Source organism: Microchirus variegatus (genome assembly GCF_963457635.1).
Source record: "Microchirus variegatus genome assembly, chromosome: 9".
Taxonomy (NCBI): domain Eukaryota; kingdom Metazoa; phylum Chordata; class Actinopteri; order Pleuronectiformes; family Soleidae; genus Microchirus; species Microchirus variegatus.
Window position 1 is genome coordinate 23,513,078 of NC_139810.1, and position 21,926 is coordinate 23,535,003.

At 42.9% G+C, this 21,926-nt stretch overlaps 1 protein-coding gene across 1 annotated transcript in view; it reads right to left on the reverse strand.

The window, feature by feature from the left end:
* Positions 1 to 15,137, reverse strand: part of lama5 (laminin, alpha 5) — a gene marked incomplete at its 5' end in the record, with an annotated part of 90,805 nt that extends 75,668 nt beyond the window's left edge. The window contains 2 exons of the mRNA XM_083895505.1: positions 7,206 to 7,358; positions 14,865 to 15,137. Coding sequence (XP_083751631.1) covers positions 7,206 to 7,358; positions 14,865 to 15,137 — 426 coding nt within the window. The remainder of the gene's footprint in view (positions 1 to 7,205; positions 7,359 to 14,864) is intronic.
* Positions 15,138 to 21,926: the final 6,789 nt, after the last annotated feature.

Consider the following 21,926-nt stretch of genomic DNA (forward strand, 5'->3'; position numbering starts at 1 on the left):
AATTGCGTTGTGCCTAATGAGGTTGCACAGTGTTTGTGTTATGTTAGCCCTACGCTAACGATAATCGTAGCCTCGCCAGCTTACCTTTGGAAACAGGTTCACCAAGTTAGCTGCAAAGTAGTAGCACACTAATGCAAAATTAATATGTGCTCGCGTATTGGTGAGCACACCTCCCCGCTCCAGACAGCGCAGCTGCCGCTGATGAGCCGCTAAATCAGCGAAAGTTTGAAAATCAAGGATGCACACCATCATGCCATGCTCAACCCATATTCAAAGTCTTAAGCCCAATTCATACTGCGTAAAGTCAACTGAGACCCTCTGCGTCGTCGATGGCTGCACGAATCACTCCATCAAGGGACAACGGAGACAGCAAGAGCTGCGATTGGTCCTCAGGACAGGCCGAGCTAACACTGCTCTGTGCCGGCCACAGTGCGCACCGAGCGTCCACAGAGGCGGAGCTGATCACCGCCAACAACGTCGCTGCCAAACTATAAATACATCATATCTTAATAAACACAGCACACGGTAAGACTCTAAATGACTAATTTCTCCTCAAATTATCTTAAAACTGCATTCCGGGACACCGAAAAGTGAGAAACGGCCACTGTTTCAATGTTATTTAGCTGCAACAGCAGCAACAGTCTTTCTCTCCCGGATGCCATTGCTCACTGTAGCCAAAAGCACAACAACCTTGCGTAGCGACCCCTACTGACCAGGTGGTAAATTGCAGCACGTATCCGTCACCACGACGGAGAAGTATGAAGGCTCGAGGGGTCTCCGTGGTTACGCAGTCGGATAACGCATTACGCAGTCGGAGAAGTATAATGTGGCCTTTAGGGCGATCTGACTAACAGTCAGCGAGAAATGCACAGACAGACACACAGACGCAACTTTCTTTATAGATAGATAAGCCATCTGAATCTGAACCTGAAAACTGGCTAATATGGCTGTTGGATATGTTTGCTGTAGTACTGCTGATCCCACTGCGTATCAACACCTAATCCCACGTTCTGTGCCACTTTAAGCAGCTTTGAACTCACAGTTTCGGGACTGATGAGAAGAAAAAAACAAAAACAATGTTGATTTGAATAAATGTATAAAAAAAAAGACTTTTAGCATTTTCCTCTAACAAACTATAAAATGCAAACGTCATAGTGCATAACAAAGAACTGGAGGACAGATAAGAGCTACTTAAGCATACACAAACTGACAAAGGAGTCTTTAGGGGAGGAGAAAAATGAGACACAAAGGAACAGGATGGAGTTGTTTGATGTGTATTATTTTTTTTTTAATCATATCACATCTTTAATCTTTTATCATTTACTGTCATTGCTGTAGCAAACAGTAAAGACGAGGTTCTGCGGCTGAAGACAGAGTCAGATAAGATGCATTTGCACCGAGACGAAACATTAAGGAGGATACACAATATCTTTGTAAGGCTCAAATATGTGAGCTGGATGCTGTGTAGCAGGACACACACACACACACACACACACAGATACCTCTGCTGAGTGACAGGATGCAACACAATCCTGTCACGTTCTCTCTTTGAAACATTTCACACCAGTCTCGCTTCGACCTCAAACAAGCAGTAATAAATTCTCCCCTAATACAGCGTTAGCTCTGATGTCCGTCCTGCAGCTCAGAGCTTGGCTGGCACTTTCAAGGTAACTGACGTTCAAACCACATCAATGGCAGGAAGCGTTCAATCGGGAGCAGTTGGCACGGCGCTCGCTCCGCTGCACAGCGAACAATGGAGCTACTCGACGCTGCGAGTGTGTACGTGTCTCTTTGTTAGTGTTTGTCCTGCAGGGGAATCTGTCAGCGCACACAGGAAATGAAAGTCACATGATTCTGGTTGGAAACAAATGTACAGCACTGAGTGAGCCTCAGACTACTGTACTTAAATAGCTTGTGCAGCCATGTTTCGCTCAGGTTTGTGGGATTACATCCATTTTAATGGATGTCTTAATAAAATTTAATTAAGGCAATTTGGGGTTTATTTATGTTGGGGTTTTTTCCTCCTGAAACAATAACCCATTTAACTTTGATTAAGGTTAAATAAAACTACTGAATAACACGCAGAGCTGCAAGGATGAATTCAAAAATGTATTACTCGAAAGATAAGCAGCTGCTTGGATCACTTTAAGTAACTTTTCAAGCAAAAATGTTTGACATATTCTCGTTCAGGGATCTCACACAGGGGGATAAAATGAAGCATGGGGCAAAGCAACACAACTGAAGGCGACATCACTTACTTATTTTATATCGGACAAACAACACTTTTTCATTTTGATTTTGATTAAAAACCCTGAACTAACTCTGTGTCCATGAGATTTTTTTATTTCGATGAGGTGAAGCAATAAGTGGTCCATGTTGGTATCTAGGTTTCACAATGTACTTTACTGCAGGAAACACATGCTCTCAACTATCACATAAGCTTTCTGCTTCTTCATTCCTTTAACAAATAGGTATGTTTTTTATTCACTTTACTTCACTTTTGTTCACTTAAAATAAAAAATTGTGGTATTTGTATGAACAAACCAGCGAGAGCATGGGTTTAACTGATGAAGCTGAAGTGCACTGTACACAAACGGCCACCGTACTTACTACAGTGAGTCCTTCATCCGGTGCGATCTACAGTTTCACCGTTAGATGTCACTAATTCTTACACAACGGACCTTTAAGTGCGACGAGAGACAAAGACTTAAAAAGCTCCGAGGGCTCCATGCAGCTGCGGAGAACTGAAATCTCTGACAGTTTTGATGACAGGCAGACACGTTTTGTGGAAAAAGTGAGGCCCTCACCTGAAGAACAAGCACACACGCACACACACACACACACACACATTCCCTAACTGAAGCCTCTAATAATAGACTGTTGAAACAGAAAAACATCCCCTCTTCTGTCATCCCAGCTCCTCCTCTTTCCATGCCGTCGCCCCCGCCTTCATCCGCTTCACCTCAATTTTCTTCCATCATGTAACCTACTTCATCATGCCCACCTGCACTTTTTCTAATCCTCCCCTCCTCCTCATCTCTTCCGGGTAGTTTCGGATCCACCGTGCCTTATAGCTTCTTTATGCGAGCTGCCTTGTTATTGTTCTCCCCCTCTCCTCTCCTCCTCTCCTCCTCTCCTCCTCTCCTCCTCTCCTCCTCCCCTCCTCCCCTCCTTCCTATGCTAACAATACTTCTCCTATCACACACCTGAGGAATGAAACCACATGCATACACACACATCTGGCAAAAGCACACGTCGCTCTTAGCTTACAAGACGACGCTGAATTGTGCATGAACTGTGCGTGACCTCATCTTGGATGATTTATATTCCAACAACCTCTTCCATTATGTGCCCATTAAAAAAAAACAAAAAAAAACAGGAATTAACAAGCAGCCATGGCCAGTACAGATCTGTTCATCAATGAGAGATATCTGCAGGCATCACCCAATACAAAAGGAAGGAGTGGAAATAATATGTGTTTAAAGGAAATTAGAGTTAAAATATAGACATATGGTCATTGTTCACGATGTACGTGTGTATTTAGTCTCGTTGAGTTGTCACAAATGTGTCACAATTAGCCCGTTAATCCTTTAGTCGGTGCCAAAAATGTGTCTCGTGACCTTTGACTCCACTGGGATATTATGTACACAAGAGTGGGATGAATGGACTAAGGGACGAGCAGTTAATGCCTCTGGACACAGCTGTCACTGGGCTTGCAGGCACAGAGAGAAGAAATCGAAGGAAAGATGAGAAAGGGGGGGGCCACAGCTGGAGGGACGAGGACGCAGAGGAGGAAAAGTAGAAAGAGGGGAAAACACAGAAGAAGAAGTTCTTAAGAAAATGGAGTCGAAGGAGCATAACAAGCAGGGGGAAGTGAAGAGGAATGTAAGGAAAAGATAGAGCAGATAGAGATGATCTATATTGGGCTTGTGTTATCTGTCGTAGATAAGATGAGTGGTCGTTTCAGATACAGATAGGAGGCAGTGGAGTGATGCTCTTTATTTTAAGAATCAAACTAAAGCCCAATTTATACTCCTGCGTAGAGTGCTCTGCGTAGGTTACGCAGAGTCCTCTGCGTCGACGCAGAGCCTGTCGAAGAGCCTCTGCGTCGTCTCCGACTGCACAAAATATTTTTTAAGTGTCCGTCACTCCGTCAAGGGACAACGGAGACGGCAAGAGTTGCGATTGGTCCTCAGGACAGGCCGAGCGAAGCTGCTTTGTGCCGGCTCACAGTGAGCACCCGAGCGTCCACAGACGCGGAGCTGATCCCCGCCGATAACGTCGCTGCCAAACTATAAATACGTCATATCTTAACACACACAGCACATGTTTAGACTCTAAATGGCCAATTTCTCGCCTCACATTGTCTTAAAACTGCGTTCCGTCACACAGAAAAGTGAGAAACGGCCACTGTTTCAACAACAACAGTCTTTCTCTCTCTTTCTTTCTCGGACGCCATTGCTCACTGTAGCCAGAAGCACAACAACCTTGCGCATCGACCCCTACTGATCGGGCGGGAAATTGCAGCGCGTGTCCGTCACCACGACGCAGAAGTATAAAGGCTCGAGGCGTCTCCGTGGTGACGCAGACGGATAACGCATTACGCAGTCGGAGAAGTATAATGTGGCCTTAAGGGTGGAAATCAAAATGAAGTGGCAACATCACTATGATCTAAAAACACAGCTGAAATTTCAAACTCCAGTAAAAGCATGTTCACAAACTGGGAGCTGGGATGGTGCAGAGTGTGCTTGGTAAAGTAAAGTATTACAGTGACACTGACAGTACAGATGCAGTGTATTTATGTCCTCGACTTTCTTTTATCTTTCATCTAAATGTAAAATAAGGGCACACCGTTTTACTGAACTGCTTCACCTGTTGAACTCACATCCACTTCACAATAGATCAAAGTAATGTACTTGGTGTACTTCGCTCGAGGGCAACTCCCCTTAAATCATAATGGTGAGGGAGGACGTTGGATTTTTTTTAACATTTAAGAGAAAATAATTGCGCGCATCAAAATATTACACCTTGATGTGATAGTTAAATCACTCTAAAACCATAATTATTCACCCATCTTTGCTTTTCTGGTTCCAGGCGTCTTCATTCATCATTTATTCCCAGTCTAGTCATTCTCTCATGGGTTATGAAGTCTGACTCACAGTCCAATTCATCACAAAGGTGATGGCTGGAGCTGAGGAAAAGGCTTGATGCAGGTGAGTAAATTTATTCTGCACCAAACTGGGAACATTTCTTTAGAGAAGCAAATCCAGAATGTAGTTTCAGCCCCTGATATTGATGTTTGTGGGGATAGAGGGCATTGGTCATATCCTGCATAATCCACATGACGTGCAGTTTCTTTGTCAAAGTCTCAGTCACACTCAGATAGTCAAGGCAAGGTGATTTAATGTAGCACACAGTCAGGAACACAGAGGTTCTCTCTCTGCCCATACTGTGTGTAATCGAAGGTCAGGTTTTGCGATCTGTATCTTTTGATGTGAGCACAGGGAAGTATGTTTAAAAAAAAAAAAAAAATTAATGTCTCATTAAGAGTGACATAAATTGGATGCTACATGAAAACACACACAAAACATTCAGAGATGTCCATATTTATGACAGAAATTCTGTAATTAGACTTAAAGAAAAGGAAAGTTAACTTTTATACTCACATATCAATATATATATGTGTACACACACACACACACACACACACACACACACACACACACACACACACACACACACACACACACACACATATATATATATATATATATATGGGGGGGTAATTTAACAAGCCCTCCTCTGTGGGTAGAGACAGGTTAACTGACATTCCAATCTCTCCCTCCTCTCTTTGTCTTTCATTCAGTCAGGGGTGGGGGGTTGAGGCATGACACACACACACACACACACACACACACACACACACACTTAGCACACACACACTTAGCCCACCTACATTCTTTCAAGACAAATCTGAAACCTGGTAACTAGACCCTTCACTTCTGCTTCTTTGGTCCCTTTCCTCTAAGAAGCCACGCTACCATGAACACATTACTGACATGAAGCAGATTATACAAAATCAACAGCCCCACTGGAAATGAAGCAACTAAATAAAAGTCACAGAAAGTTCAGCTGATACCTGTTGGGATTCACAGATTTAGGATCTACGGTACTTGTCTTTTTATTGATTATTCTAAAAGTGCTACAGTGGCAAACAGGCTCATAAAAGCTTTAACAGACTGCACGCGAACCCGTCACAGCTCCCCGTCTCTCTATTGAAACTTAACCTCTGAGAGAGACGGCCGAGGAAAGAAAAAAAAAAAAAAAAAGGGATGAAAGATAGTAGAGGAACTGAATGCATCTCTTCAGGAATAGACGTGCACGCGCGTGCGGGCGTGCACGCGCACACAGTGAATGTCTCTTCACTGCTGAATGAGGACGGCACTCGAGCAAGAGAGGCCCCGGCACAAAAGAGTCACATTCAGAAACATTAAAAAGGTTTGTTCAAGAGCGACGTTTTGAAAACACAACAAGGTTAACTTGTTGAGCGCGGGGAGACGGAGTGAAGCTGTTCTGTGTGCGCTCCTCAAAGCTGTCCCCGTTACACGTTACAAGAACAACAGCTTGAAGCTTTAAGAGTTTTTTTTTTGTGACTAGTATAGCAGTTAAGAGTCTAATTTATTTCACATTAATTATCCGAGCAGAGAGGCTCAACAGTTTATCTCGTCATTTGGGGGCGGCAAGTACCTGTAGCCAAAAGACTGACTGTGGCTGATATACGGCCAGTTTAATTTGCAGTTCAGAGCCGAGATAAATGGAAATGTTGGAATGTATCAGTGATTATCTGGCAGATGGAAGATTTAAAAACAGACTCCTGCTTTCAGGGGCAGAGATATACTTCACTGTCAAGGTAAAAATCCAAGAAAACATTAAAAGCTCATTAAAATCAAGACAATCTAAAAGGCTGAAACATCGAGAAACCACAGCTGCAAATCGACGAGGCTCGATGGCCGTCGAACCGCGATGGGAGATCGTTTTTTTATCTTATCATTCTGGCATTCATGAAACATTTGCATAGTATTGATATTCCACCAGCATCTCAGAAAACCATCGGACAATAAAGGAAGAGCAAGAACAGAGACAGAGAGTGAGCCTTGGCGCAAACGTACCGAACATCAACAGTGTATATAATCAGTGAGTCCTACCTGTCCGAGGTCCAGGGTGACGTTCAACTCATTGTACTCTGTGCTGCGGGACAGAGGCGGGCTCTGCCACCATCGCTCCGTTCCGTCGATGGCGTTAGTGATGGGATGGGCGCGATCGCTGTCTCCCTGATTGCAGATGTCACAATACTGACCCTGAGAAGACCAAAGACAAGACGTGTATCAAATAATGTCGAGTGTGAGATTTACAGACGACCTGATGAGAAGGTTTTAAGGTCTACTAAGGTCTCTACATATCTTGGCTGTAATGCATCCGTGACATCAGATACTGCTGGCAGTTAAGACCCCTGTCATTACATTTTCCTTGGTATAATGATTGAATGAGAACACTAGACAAAGCATCCCATCAGTTTGTCCTCCAAAAGCCACTGAATCAGTCACACCTGGCCTATTATACCCTATTTTTTTAAGTTAACCTAGTTCCCTGGTGTCCTAATGAACATGTCTGTGACATGCTTTGGTCAAAATACCATAAGGATGAAGCACCACAGCAGTTCAATCACCCTGCAAAAACAGCCCTGTTTAGAACGCTCTGTTTAGTAGTATCTATTTAGGTCCACCTTAAAAAAAAGTAAAACGAAACTTGAGGGACAGGAAATGACATCAGCCACAGAGGCTACTGGGAGCTAACAGCAGTTAGCATTTGGAAAAGTGATCATTTGCAGGCTCTAGCAGGCACATTGCCGTCATATATAACATGTATCCACTGGACAGAGAAATCCTCTGAGGCTGGAAGTTTGTGTAGAACTCTGTGCTGCACTGTGGAGCCAAGAATAGAACTTTTCGCGGACTTCGCAGACTTCTGGGTTTCGGATACCGTTGCCCTCGGCAGCACTCTCGCCTGTTTTACGGACAAAGCGAAACGACAATTCCAGGAATTTAGTGCATTGTGACGTCCCACGGAGTGCGGAAGTCAACATCGTGTGTTTTACCTCCTGTACTTAGACTGAGGAGGACCACAAAAACATGAGTGAGTCATCTTTTTTCACACTTTGCCGACTGATAGGACCTCCAGAGTCCCAAATATAAGGATTTAAATTATTAAAAAGTTGCTTTTGCTTAATATGTCCCCTTTAATGATGTTTCACTTCTGGAGTTCTGGGTTGACTTTACACGTGACACGGTCCAATATTAAGTTTCAGGACACAATGCCGAAGGTGTGAGCTTTTTTTTTTAAATGACACACTCAGATTGTGCGGCATTGAGTAACCCGACCCTTCCTTATCTTGGGCGGTGCGACGAGTCAGTCAGCTGTGTTTTTTAATGCTATGATGGGCAAAAGAGGTGATATTTTTGAAATGCAACCGCAATTCCACCCTGGTTAGACCAACCAACCACGATTGGTTTACTCCGGGGGGAACTCCAGCTTCATGTCACAGGTATTAGGTTAATCGGACACCATAGGTCTGAGAGTAGTTGTTTATCTCTGTATCTTGCCCAAGGTATATCCTGATCTTTGCCCTACCCCAGCTAGGATTGCTCCGGCTCCTTCTTCAACTATGACCTCATTTCCAAAGACAAACCAGCTATGGCGTACGTTTTAAAACGTAGTTTTGTTTGGTTTCAAAGTAGTTGTTTCATCAAACCCCATAAAGTGCACACAAAACTTTCATGAGCCTCTCCAGAGTTCGGCTCCTATAAGTCAATACACCAGGTGGCATTACTGTGCGACGTAAGCGGGAGAGGAGGAAGTAAATACCTGCGACACTGGCAGTATGCGATTATTTCTACATTCCTTTAAGGACTTAATCACACGACCAGATTCACAGTGGAGAATGAATGTCGGGGGGTGACACACATTGGATATTGTGGTGTCTGACCATTTGGGGGCGTTAAGTTACAGCCCAAAGAGAATGGCCTGCAACTTAAAGACTTAACCGTGGCACAGTGTGTCAGAGCCACGGTAAACACGGATGAAAAGGAGGAGATTTATTTCACAAGTGTCTGCCCCTGCAGCTACCTGGGTCAAGTTTCTTACACCTTCACAGAAAGTTGACTCCACGGAGCGTAATGTAACAGTAACAGTGGGGTTCTAGCTTGTATTATTTTCCTGCTTTGTGGGTTTTAGTTAGCCTCATAAATTCTATCCGTTTGCCCCCAGTCTGTCTGTTCTGTGCTAAATTCATCTATCTGGAACTGCATGGTACAAACTGCAGCCATGAAGACAAATTTAAGGGTCAGTTTACCCTTAAAAGACGAAAGGCCACATTATACTTCTGCGTAATGCGTTATCCGTCTGCGTCACCACGTAGACCACTCGAGCCTTTATACTTCTGCGTCGTGGTGACGGATAGGCGCTGCAATTTCCCGCCCGATCAGTAGGGGTCGCTGCGCAAGGTTGTTGTGCTTTTGGCTACAGTGAGCAATGGCATCCGAGGGAGAAAGACTGTTGTTGTTGAAACAGTGGCCGTTTGTCACTTTTCTGTGTCCCGGAACGCAGTTTTAAGATAATTTGAGCCGAGAAATTGGCCATTTAGAGTCTAAACATGTGCTGTGTGTGTTAAGATATGACGTATTTATAGTTTGGCAGCGGCGTTATCGGTGGGGATCAGCTCCGCCCTCTGTGGACGTTCGGTGCTCACTGTGAGCCGGCACAGAGCAGCTTCGCTCGGCCTGTCCTGAGGACCAATCGCAGCTCTTGCCGTCTCCGTTGTCCCTTGACGGAGTGACGGACACTTAAAAAATATTCCGTGCAGTCGGAGACGACGCAGAGACTCTACAACAGGTTCTGCGTCGACGCAGAGGACTCTGCGTAACCTACGCAGAGCACTTTACGCAGGAGTATAAATTGGGCTTAAGGTTGGACACTGATAAAAGCCTCTTTATGATGATGATGATGATGATGGACAACATCATCTCTACTCTCTGCCTGTTCCTTTTTTTAAACTGCAGTCACACAAATGGAAGTAAATGACCCATGCAAAAGTTCACTTGAACTGGCTTCTCCACCTCTTTGGGTTCTAAAGCTTCTTCATTCTCAGCTAATACCAGTTTGGTTGTCTATGCCTTTAACCCAAAACCCCTGCTGGCCGTGTAGGTGCGAGCATAAACTAAACAAGCATGGACGCGAAACAAAAGGCCCGGGTTAGTAGATGTTATCACTGCAGGTATGAGGTCAGAGGTCACTGTGCACCTCCGGACTCCGCCCCCACTACCCTGTGTCCTGTGGGTCTGCCATCCTGTCTGTGTAATTATTTTTCCACATCAAACTACTACTATTGTGGAACATTTGTATCAAACAGTGACCGCAACAACACCTATCCAGGTGTTTAGGGTTGCGTTTTTTAATGAAAATCAATCTTTGCTTTACTCATTTTGCGTAGCTCTGTTTTCCATATTCCTTCCTTTCAGTGTCATTCAATATTATTTGCTCAGAAAAGCCCACAGAGCTATTACACAACATTTAAGAGGGCCGGAAACCATCTCCAGTCGACAGATGAATGCAGAGAGATTAAGGTCTTTAATAAAGGAAAGAGGGTGGAGGTGCATAAGAAAAAAAAATATGGTGATTTCCCAACCTGGAAATAAGTGGCATCTCTAAAGGCGCATGTTTAGTGTAGTGAGACATCAGGAACTCTAACCACTGTGTCTCTGTCGGCCTGCCAAACTCTCTTTCACACTGTTTATCTCCTTCCATTTTTTTCCCTCAGGTTTCTTTCACAACGCCCAGTCACTCCTCTCTTTGTCGCTGCTCTTTTACGAGCAAGGGCCTCAACAAAATGTCTCATCTCTCTGTGTGTGTGCTTTCATTCAACCTTTTATCCATCTGTCCTCCTCTCTGAATCATAGCCTTCCTTCACGTTTATGTGGACATGACACGAGTCCGTATCCACTTAATGTAATTTATGTTTTTTCCCGGTCCAAGCATAACACACCACTACCTTTATTTTCCATTTCTATCTCCACCTACCTTTCCTCTCTTACCGACATCACTGCCAGATATCACTGTTTCGTGATATTTAACAGATATTAGCTGCATCGGGTGGTTTAGATGTTGAGGTGAAAACACACACACAGCCCAAATTCCAAATGACACAAGCATCTCTTGTAACTTGTACAACTCCACCAGTATCAAGCGCTTAGATTGCGCTGGTCAGACTAAAGCCGTCCAAAACCCTTCACCACCTCTACCCTGAGGAGAGGAAATGGTTTAATAACGCAATCTCAATAGGCTTTTTGGATAATTAAGGGCACTAACAATTCAACTGATAAGACTTTAAACTTGTATTATAGGCGCCCAATTAGTTCAAATCTACTAGAGCTGAAACGATGAATCAATTATTAATCGATTACTAAATTAATCGCCAACTATTTTGATAATCGATAATCGGTTTGAAGCTTTTTTCATGATTAAAATCAGATTTCTGTTTGTTTTAGCTTCTTAAATGTGAATATTGTCTTTGTTTCTTTGCTCCACATAAACAAAGAAATCATTAAAACTGGATCATTTTGGTTTGTGGACAAAACAAGACATTCAAGAACATCTTTGACAAACACTGATCAACGTTTTTTAACATTTTATGGACCAAACGATTAATCGATTACGAAAATAATCATTAGTTGCAGTTCATAAACACTTATTCTGTCTAAAACAAGATTACTAGGTTATAAAAGTTATATTGTATAGTGCGTTGTTCATCATAAACAAACCATTATTTATCTAAGCACAGGACAAAAAAAGAGAGTCAGTAAATTTTGTAAACCTAAGAAACAAATAGAGAAAAACCATCTCATTTATGTATTTGACAATAAGTGGTTGGGGGTGCAGATGCAGGAAGGACAAGTGGGTCGAATCACAATAGCTAAGCAAAGTGGGATAAACCTCTTAGCCCCAACACATAATGCACCATTCTGTGAGCTAATGACCAGATTTTCTTGGCTTCATTTTGGAGATTTCCTGAGCTAATTATGCAGCAACATGGCCGCTCCAAGCAAACAGCTGTGAGCAAGCAGACCAGGAACCACTGGACTAAATAGAGAAGAAATATTTTTGACCTAATTCTCATTGTGGAGAACGTGAAGTCAGTGTTGGAGGAGGACTGAGAGTTTAGATGTCCTCAAGTCAGATATTTTATGAACAACTCGAAGGCCCTCAGTCTCTCATGTCACCAAACAGCCCTTAGGTCATATGCTCTGATGTATTGTTGGCTTCATTCTGAGTATTTACAACCAAACAACACTTCAGATTGCCTGCAGTTCATTGTCTCCCTCAACAGCTCAATCTGTTCCTTATCTCACCAACCTTGGTGATTTTCAAACCTGACTTGATTTAAAAAAAAAAAAAAAAAAAAAACGTGGGAGGCCACAGACACAATGAACTTTGTAACCGATTTTCAACGTTTTAATCCTGAGAAAGCACCGACTAGACGATCCAGTCAAGACGCAGGACCACACACTTGGGAGTTTAACTCCAGAGGATTTGGGATCTTGCAGAAACTCGCATGATTTAGCGTGACGTCAGTCGATAGCTGTTGTGTGTGCAATGTTTTCGGGTAAGAGACGCAAAAAAAAAGTCATTGGCTGAGAAGACGGAATTAACTTGGCTTCTACAAATTACGATTCTAAACAAAAGTACGCAAAATATCTGTTATCTGGTTATTGCGGGGTTCTGCTCACGCCCCCAATCACTGTTCAGTCATTAATATTAAACATGTTTGAAATGTATGATTTAAACTCAGGAAGACTCTGATGTGTCCGTTAACCCCACACACCACAGGACAATTTGGCCAGATAATCTGTTCAGATTAGCCTAAAATCAGAATGCATCCACAATTGTCAGAAGGTTCCAGATCAGGACCTAAATCTGGCTAATTATCCTCTAGTGTGGGACGGGCTTTAACGTCCCTATCACTCTATCCGATCTCTGTCCATTTAAGCTAAGAGGGTGCTAATGAGCGCATCGTTTTGCAAACCCTAAACATCGGTTTGTGTACAAGCTTAATTGTCTATTTTCCTCTTAATGGGACAAAATCAACATCATGTTCTATTGAAGAAGACATGAAACAAGTCCCTGTAAACATCTAATCAAACATATTTCCTATTAGCAACCAACAGAGTTGCCCCCTGGTGGCTATTTAATGCATTCCTACTTCCTGATTTGCGTCACCCAACAAACCCAACACTACATCCACTATTTAAATACATTCTATGGCTTCTTATGAGACTGTAATCACCTCCAGAGGAAGCAGTGCTCTGCTCTGGGTGACCTCACATTAATGGAGCAGGTAAACCCAGATTGACATGGTTCAGTTACCGTGAGGAATGCGGAGAACAGGTGGGAGAGAGAAAGAGAGAGCAGAGAGCAGAGAGCAATAAGCCTGCACGTTATCGCCCACAGGGTTGATTTAATGTTTAACCCATGAAACTGCAACACTCCCTTGTGAGTAAACTGGTGATACACGGAGTTCTCAGGCTTACAAACTCATCATCGCATTTAAAAACTCATCTAGATGAAGTGGTAGTTTTCAGTGGCTGAATGTCTCTGCGGAGTGTGAACTTATGTAAGTGTCCCGTGTGTGTTATGTGTTGCCAAGACCCACAAAGGAAGCAGTGCATGACTTAAGCAGAGCAGTTCGGGGGATTGGTGCACACTGCTGACCCCCTCTGTTCAACTCTGTACCTTTTACTGTCAGTGTGTGCAGACTGGCACCTGCACCACGTTTAACAGAAGAGAGTGGGAAATAAATGAAAGGAGCTTTTGATGGTACAATATATATATATATATATATATATATATATATATATATATATATATATATATATATATATATATATTAAAAATAGGGTGTGTAATACTTATAACGACAACTTCAACTGCTCTGTAGTTGACCGTGCAGGAAACGCAGAACATCAAAATCTCATTACAAACCCCAAACCTGACAATATGAAGCATTGCAGAAGTATGAAGACCGCAGATCAACTTCATTATCATAGAGAAATATAAGGAATTAAAACTTAAAGGTGCCATATGTAAGAATGTGGCCAAAAACGGTCACCACATTCAAATTCAAAATACCGAGGTCTTTTAGGTTTCGTTTTCTGACGTAACTGGCAACCCGTGGTTGCTCGGGCAGCTGAGACTCTACTGACTGCAATGATTGGTAGACGGCGGTAGGTGGCGCCACATGCCAAAACATGATTTCAAAACATAAACATGATTTGCAGTCTGCAAAATATTTGTTTTAATGCAAATATTGTGGCTGTACTGATGTTGTTGGTGAGTTCAGTTTGTTATATGATCATTATTCCTGAGTCTCTTTGACATATTACAAGGATTTTATGGCCAGTTGCTTTAGATTTTTTTACATAATGCACCTTTAATGCTACCATAACCACACACATACTGCTATAATAGTATAATACATCAGTGCAAAAAACATCATAATCTCTGTGCATTCAAATATATGCAACATGAATGCATTTTACAGGTCATCTGTGTAATATTATACAAATACAACTGTGTCACTGATGAATGGGAGTTAAAGGTGAGTTGTATTAAAACTCTAATAACTGTTTAAAAAAAATGATTCTCTGGTCTACAGTTAAAGTTTTAATCACATATAAAAAAGTCTATTAAAGAGGCCTTTAAGTAAAACTTAATAATAGGTTGTAGTTTCTTATTTGAAGTGTTTCCTTGCTTACCTGGATGGTCTGGCTCGGGTCCCCGGACACCGGGCCTCCGACCAGTTTACAGTACAGGTCGTTCACCGTCCTGCCGGCGTCGTCCACCCCGCAGGTCGCCGTGGCGGTGATCTTCGTGCCCTCGGCCAGGTTGAAGTAGGGCGGGTGCAGGCTGTACCCGTTCACCCCGTTGACCGGCAGCTCCTGGGCCAAAGCGACCCGGCAGCAGGTCGCCAAGAGCGGCCACAGCAGTAGCGCGACTCGCGGCCGCAGCGCCGCCGCTCCGCTCGCCATCATTTATTTCCACCTGTCCGCGGGCTCCTGTCCTGGACAGAAAAGTTTTCGAGCGGAATGGAGTGATGCGTTTGCGAGGAGGAGGAGGAGGAGGAGAAGAGGCGAGTCGCTAAAACTCTGCGGGACACAGGAACATACGGGGACATGTGTGGAGCGAAGGAGGTGCGTTTTTAGACGTGGAGAGCCGCGTGTCCGGAGCTTCTCTCTTTCTCTCCGTGTCAACCTCCAACAACAGACACCTATTCCTGCTCTCAGCTGCGCTCGCGCTCCCTCCCTCCCTCCCTCGACCCGTGGATGGAGGAGGGGACAGTTTCCTCCACTGTTCAATCTATGAACGCGTTATAAACTCATCCTTATTGTTCCGTTTCACTTACTTATTTGCTGTGTTAATGTAACAAATGTAACAAAGTACAAATACTTCGTTACTGTACTTAAGTACAAAATCCGCATATCTGTACTTTGCTTTGTGATTTGTGTATTTATACCAACTTGTACTTTTACTCCACTACAGAGTAGTACATGACAACCAAAGAAAATCAGAAGAAGAAGAAGAGTTGGTAATGATCTGTATTTATATAGAGATTTTCTAGTCTGGATTATCTTTCATACTCATTCAACACGGGATTAAGTGCCTTGCTCAAGGGCACATACTATAGACTAGCAGAGCCAGGAATTGAACCCACAACCTCTCAGTGGAAAGACAACTGAGATTTACATTTTATACCAGAACATGGTTTGTTGATACTTAAGTACAGTAAATGCCATATACTACTTTTACTTAAGTTTTTTTATATATATATATATATGCACACATATATATATACACAAACATATGTATATACACACATATATATACATACATATACATATATACATACATATTCACATATATATACATACATAAACATATACACACATATATATACATACATATGCACACATATATATGTATATATATATACACATACATATACACACATATATACATACATAAACATATACACACATATATACATACATACATATGCACACACACACACATATATATATATATATATATATATATATATATATATATATATATATATGTGTGTGTGTGTGCATATATATGTATGTATATATACATACATATATTACTGGTACAATACTTGTTCTTTTACTCAAGTATCTATTTTAAGGTACTTGAGGGAACCTTTTTAACAGAATCCTGGCTCAAGATAGACAGCAGCACGAATAAAAAGCAAAGTTGTGAAAAGAAAACAGAAAAAAAAAAAAATTATGAAAAAATGTCTACAGCGGCCATTTGGACAAATCACAGGTGTAAATAATCAAAGTAAAGACGGCTGAGTTCCATTTAGCTTCCTCAGTTTCAGGGTGAATTACTGATTCTCCTGAACTGAACTGAACTGAACAGAGTCATCAGTAATGTGATTGATTAATGACATCAGTGCTGTTTGTGGTTACTGTGCAAAGAGACCATTAGCTTCATTCATTTAGTTCCTTTTCTCACTCTAATATCCTCTCCGTCACCCTAATGCACTCCTTATACTTCATAAATCTGTGTGATTATTTTATTTTTTGCAGAGCATCCACATTGTCACTAAACAACAAATGGGAAATGAAACCACACTTAAACGCACAAACAAACACATAAAAATCAGTCAGACAGGTGACAGATAAACACGGACGGCCACACACACACACACACCCCCCCCCCCCACACACACACACAGTATAAACACACCAGGTAAAGTGTTATTGTTGTTGAGTGACTTTGTGTGTGATTTTGTTTTGGTCTTCATTTAAAGCAAAGGTGTCTGTTGACAAGTGATTTGATATCAGGATGTTATTAAGTGGAGGATGACATTTATAAACATGATCACACTTTCATGAAATAATCAACATCAAGGTTTGCCGTAACTAGGTTTTTGTCCCTTTGTGACTCAAAGGTAATTTTGGAGTTTGCTTAGAAAAAGAGAGACGTGTGCTTCTTGAGCTTTTTAACCATGTCTCAGTCTTCATCGTTGCATATCGTTTGCTCAGGTGCAGTTTATTCAGCTGTTGTCATGTGACCTTAGCAGCTTTGGTGGTCCTGTACTGTACAGTGTGTGTCACGTGACTGAAGTTTTGGACTCAGGTTCCCCAGTGGCATCTTAGTACATTTGCAGATGAAGATCGTGAGATGTGGTTTAAAAGATCTGCTCACTTTAAACGTCTGCTAACGGGGGGGAAAAATTTTCATGTTGGGAGATGTAATGAGATCTTGAAGTGTCTTTTAAGGAGATTTTGCCTTTACACAGTTTGTCTTTTTCTCTTTCAATTCCCAGAGGCATTCTGTCGTTCTTCTACTTGTGTTCATAATTAAATGCCCTTTTTTTCTTGTCATACATCTGGCACAAGAGCCGTCCTGACTTTTTCCTTTTAATGCCATACAATGGTCAACGTTTTCATAGCTATTGGACATCAACATGCAATTACTTTACAGCTGTAGTGTAGATTGTAGCTGTTAAAGGTGCCATATGTAAGAATGTGGTCAAAAACAGTTACTACATTCAAATTCAAAATACCGAGGTCTTTTAGGTTTCGTTTTCTGACGTAACTGGCAACCCCATGGTTGCTCGGCAGCTGAGACTCTACTGACTGCAATGATTGGTAGACGGCGGTAGGTGGCGCCACATGCCAAAACATGATTCCAAAACATAAACATGATTTGCAGTCTGCAAAATATTTGTTTTAATGCAAATATTTTGTCTGTACTGTTGTTGTTGGTGAGTTCAGTTTGTCATATGAACATTATTCCTGAGTCTCTGTGACATATTAGGAGGATTTTATGGCCAGTTGATTTAGATTTATTACATAATGCACCTTTAAATATAAATTAAATATATATTCACACCTAATAGTGCCGCTAGGCTCGGTACGATTGGGGGGTTGTAACATTCAGCCAGTCCAAGTTAGCTTTCACACTTTCGCACTTTAGTGAAACGAACCGAACCTTTTGAATAACGTGTTCCCCTCCTCGCCTGAGGCGGCGCTGCATCAATAATCCCATACATACATTTTATGTGAACATACGACACATACAGTATATACGCTGCAACAATGGACTCAAACATTTCACCCGGCTATCATTCTACACGCGTATATATGTTCTGGTTGTGTTTACCCACAATGCCATGCGTTGTAGTCCTCTTCTTGCATTTTGTTCACTTGAAACGAACCGGACTTGCCGATCTAGGATTCAGATTAGAAGACACAAGTGTCTGAGCTGTTTATGTGCAGCACTTTCCTGTTCACGCATCTGTGAACGAAGCAAGTTCTTAACAATGTCGATAACTATACGATTGTCAACTATCGATAACAAATGAAAATGCCAGGTCAAGGCCACATTATACTTCTCCGACTGCGTAATGCGTAATCCGTCTGCGTCACCACGTAGGCGCTGCAATTTCCCGCCCAATCAGTAGGGGTCGCTGCGCAAGGTTGTTGTGCTTTTGGCTACAGTGAGCAATGGCGTCCGAGGGAGAAAGACTGTTGTTGTTGAAACAGCGGCCGTTTGTCACTTTTCTGTGTCCCGGAACGCAATTTTAAGATAATTTGAGGCGAGAAATTGGCCATTTAGAGTCTAAACATGTGCTGTGTGTGTTAAGATGTGACGTATTTATAGTTCGGCAGCGACGAAGTCGGCGGTCTTCAGCTCCGCCCTCTGTGGACGCTCGGTGCTCACTGTGAGCCGGCACAGAGCAGCTTCGCTCGGCCTGTCCTGAGGACCAATCGCAGCTCTTGCTGTCTCCGTTGTCCCTTGACGGAGTGACGGACACTTAAAAAATATTCCGTGCACCCGGAGACGACGCAGAGGCTCTTCAACAGGTTCTGCGTCGACGCAGAGGACTCTGCATAGCCTACGCAGAGCAGTTCCACACCTGTGGAATACACCAGCCGTGATCCTCACTGATCCCACCGTCTATAACGGTGTTTAGGCTCACCTCAGAAGTGCTGGGGTCTAGGAGCCTAAAGCCCAGCAGTGTTATGGGGACCGAAGTTACGCACTGCAGCTTTAAATTCAGATTCCTGGATAGATAAGCACAATTTAATAATCCTAAAGTGTATTTGTGGACAAACTATAGTTTTATTTCTATCACATCTCAAGGGAACACCTGAGCAGCTGTGTGTGTGTGTGTGTGTGTTTTCTCATGGGCTCCGGAACACTACTATCTAATTAAAGTCCACTTTAGAAGATAAAAGAGTTTCTCTGCCACACACACGCAAAGAGAGAGAGAGAGAGAGAGAGAGTTAACAGCTGCTCAGGTGAGTCAAAGAGCAATATTTTCAGGTGTTAACGTTTCAAAGGATTTTGTTTCCAGAAACAAATCTCCTCACTGATGGACCTGCATGGACGAGGGGGTGTTGTTGGAGGGGGGGGGGTGGGGGCAGATCAGCCAGGCAGGTGAATGAATGGTGGCCGTTTGTGTGTGTGTGTGTGTGTGTGTGTGTCATCTCATCTACACTGTCCAGAGTCCAGAATCCTCACACATCCACTTCCTCCATCATCCGTCAGACACATGCCGAACTCTGACCCCGCGAACGGCGATAAACACACACACACGCACGCACACGCACGGCCCCTGGCCCTCTCGCGGGTTCATAAGCGTCTTGAACGACTGTGTTAATGCATCGGAGCTTCATTTACTGACACACTACAGAATCCTGTAGTTGTTTTGAGGAGTCCTCACACTGACGACACTGTCTGCCACAACGGCGGCTATTGACATTTTACATAAAGAAAAAATGGAACAATCCATCCATCCATCCATTATCTACCGCTTTATCCTCCACCAGAGGGTCGTGGGGGGTGCTGTGCCCATCTCAGCAGACATTGGGCGATAGGCGGGGTACACCCTGGACAGTTCGCCAGTCCATCACAGAGCCACATACAGAGACAAACAACCATTCACTCACACTCTCACACCTATGGTCAATCTAGAGTGACCAATTCACATAATCCCCATATCGCATGTTTTTGGACTGTGGGAGGAAGCCGGAGAACCCGGAGGAAACCCACGCACACACGGGGAGAACATGCAAACTCCTTGCAGAAAGGCCCTTGTTCCGAAGATGTTCCAAACGGAGCTCGAACCCAGGAACCCGGGTCTTCTTGCTGCAAAGGCAAGAGTGCTAACCACTACACCAACCGTGGGCCCAAAATGGAACAATGAATCTGTAAAAACATTAAACACGGCCTGTGACATTTAAAAAGACAAAAGAGGTTTGGTTTTACAATGACATAAGACAACAAGTTGATTTCTAATCCATTTCCTTAAATACAGCAGCAGGGAAGGATTAAAACGAGAGAGAAAACACAGAGGTGTGAAGTGGGAAAAAAGCAGCTGCATAAACTCTGGATCACAGTTTGTCATCTCACCTCATTAATCCTCTTTTCCTCCCTGAACTCTATAACTAATTTACTTCCTGGTTACCACGGAGACCCAAGGCAAAGTAAAGGACTGGTCAAGTGTTGTCATGGTTACGGCTAAGGGCACCATCAATGAACATACTTACTAACCCCCCGGCTGGGTCCTACACATGCGTGCACACAAATGAAGAGAGAGAGAGTAAAAGATGAATGGATCGAGGGGGAGGTAAAGAGTAAGAAGAGGAAATGAGGGGAGAAAGGAAGTGTGGGAGTAAGTAATGATGATTATATTTAGTTGGGGAAATGTATTTATTGTGTGCAGGTCAGTAGTTTAAGTGGTATTTAAGTTTAAACGTCTAAGGAGAATCCAGAAGGAAGAAGAAGAAGAAGAAGAAGACAGAGGATGGCAGTAATGCAACGTTGCATTTGCAAAAGTTGGAATCTACAGGTGTGGCAAGTATACACTTAAAAAAAAATACCAAAACAATGTGGGGAAAAAAAAGCCCCTGCAGGATGTGAACAAAAGAGGCAAAAAAATAAGATACTTGTGTTTTTTTTCTCCACTGGATTTGCCAAAGTGCAGTTTTTCAAAAGCACTTTTTTACCAATACAAATACAATTTAAACTCGATATCGTCGAACTTTGCAAGACCAATGAATAAATTGGACATTTTCTGCCCAAAAACGCTCTGTATAGTAGGAAAGTAAGGTACAAGAAATTAAACTGGTCCATATTTGTGGATGCGGGGCATCTGCGGCTCATTCACTCGTCCTTCGCTCTTTCGTGGAAATCAGACGCCTCCATCAAAATCTGTCTCCCTACAGTCAAAACTTTGCTTTAATGCTCTTATCGTCCTGCGATGCACACACACACACACACACACGCGCGCACCTACAGACAAAATTCACGAGTCCAACAAAATGCAGATGATAAATCCGTATCGAGTAAATACAGTTTATTGTCTATTCCGAGCATTCCTCAGATGCTCCATCTCCTGCTCTGGATCAGATAAGACACAAAATGACACACACACACACACACACACACACAGAGCTGAGGCGGATGTGTTTGAAGTGCTGTGGGCTGGGGAGGGGATGTTTTGGGTTGACTGACTTAAGTGTGTGTGTGTGTGTGTGTGTGTGTGTGTGTGTGTGTGTGTGTGTGTGTGTGTGTGTGTGTGTGTGTGTGTGGAGCAGGTACCTACATGCCCTTCGCTTTGTCTCCCTCGACAAAACACTTCAACACACACACACACACACACTCCTGGTGGGGCCTCTCTCTCTCTCTCTCTCTCTCTCTCGCCTTTCTCTCCATTTTGTTCCTCATATGAGTTTTGCTTTTACTGAAAAGGATCAAGGCCTGAATTCGCTGATGTC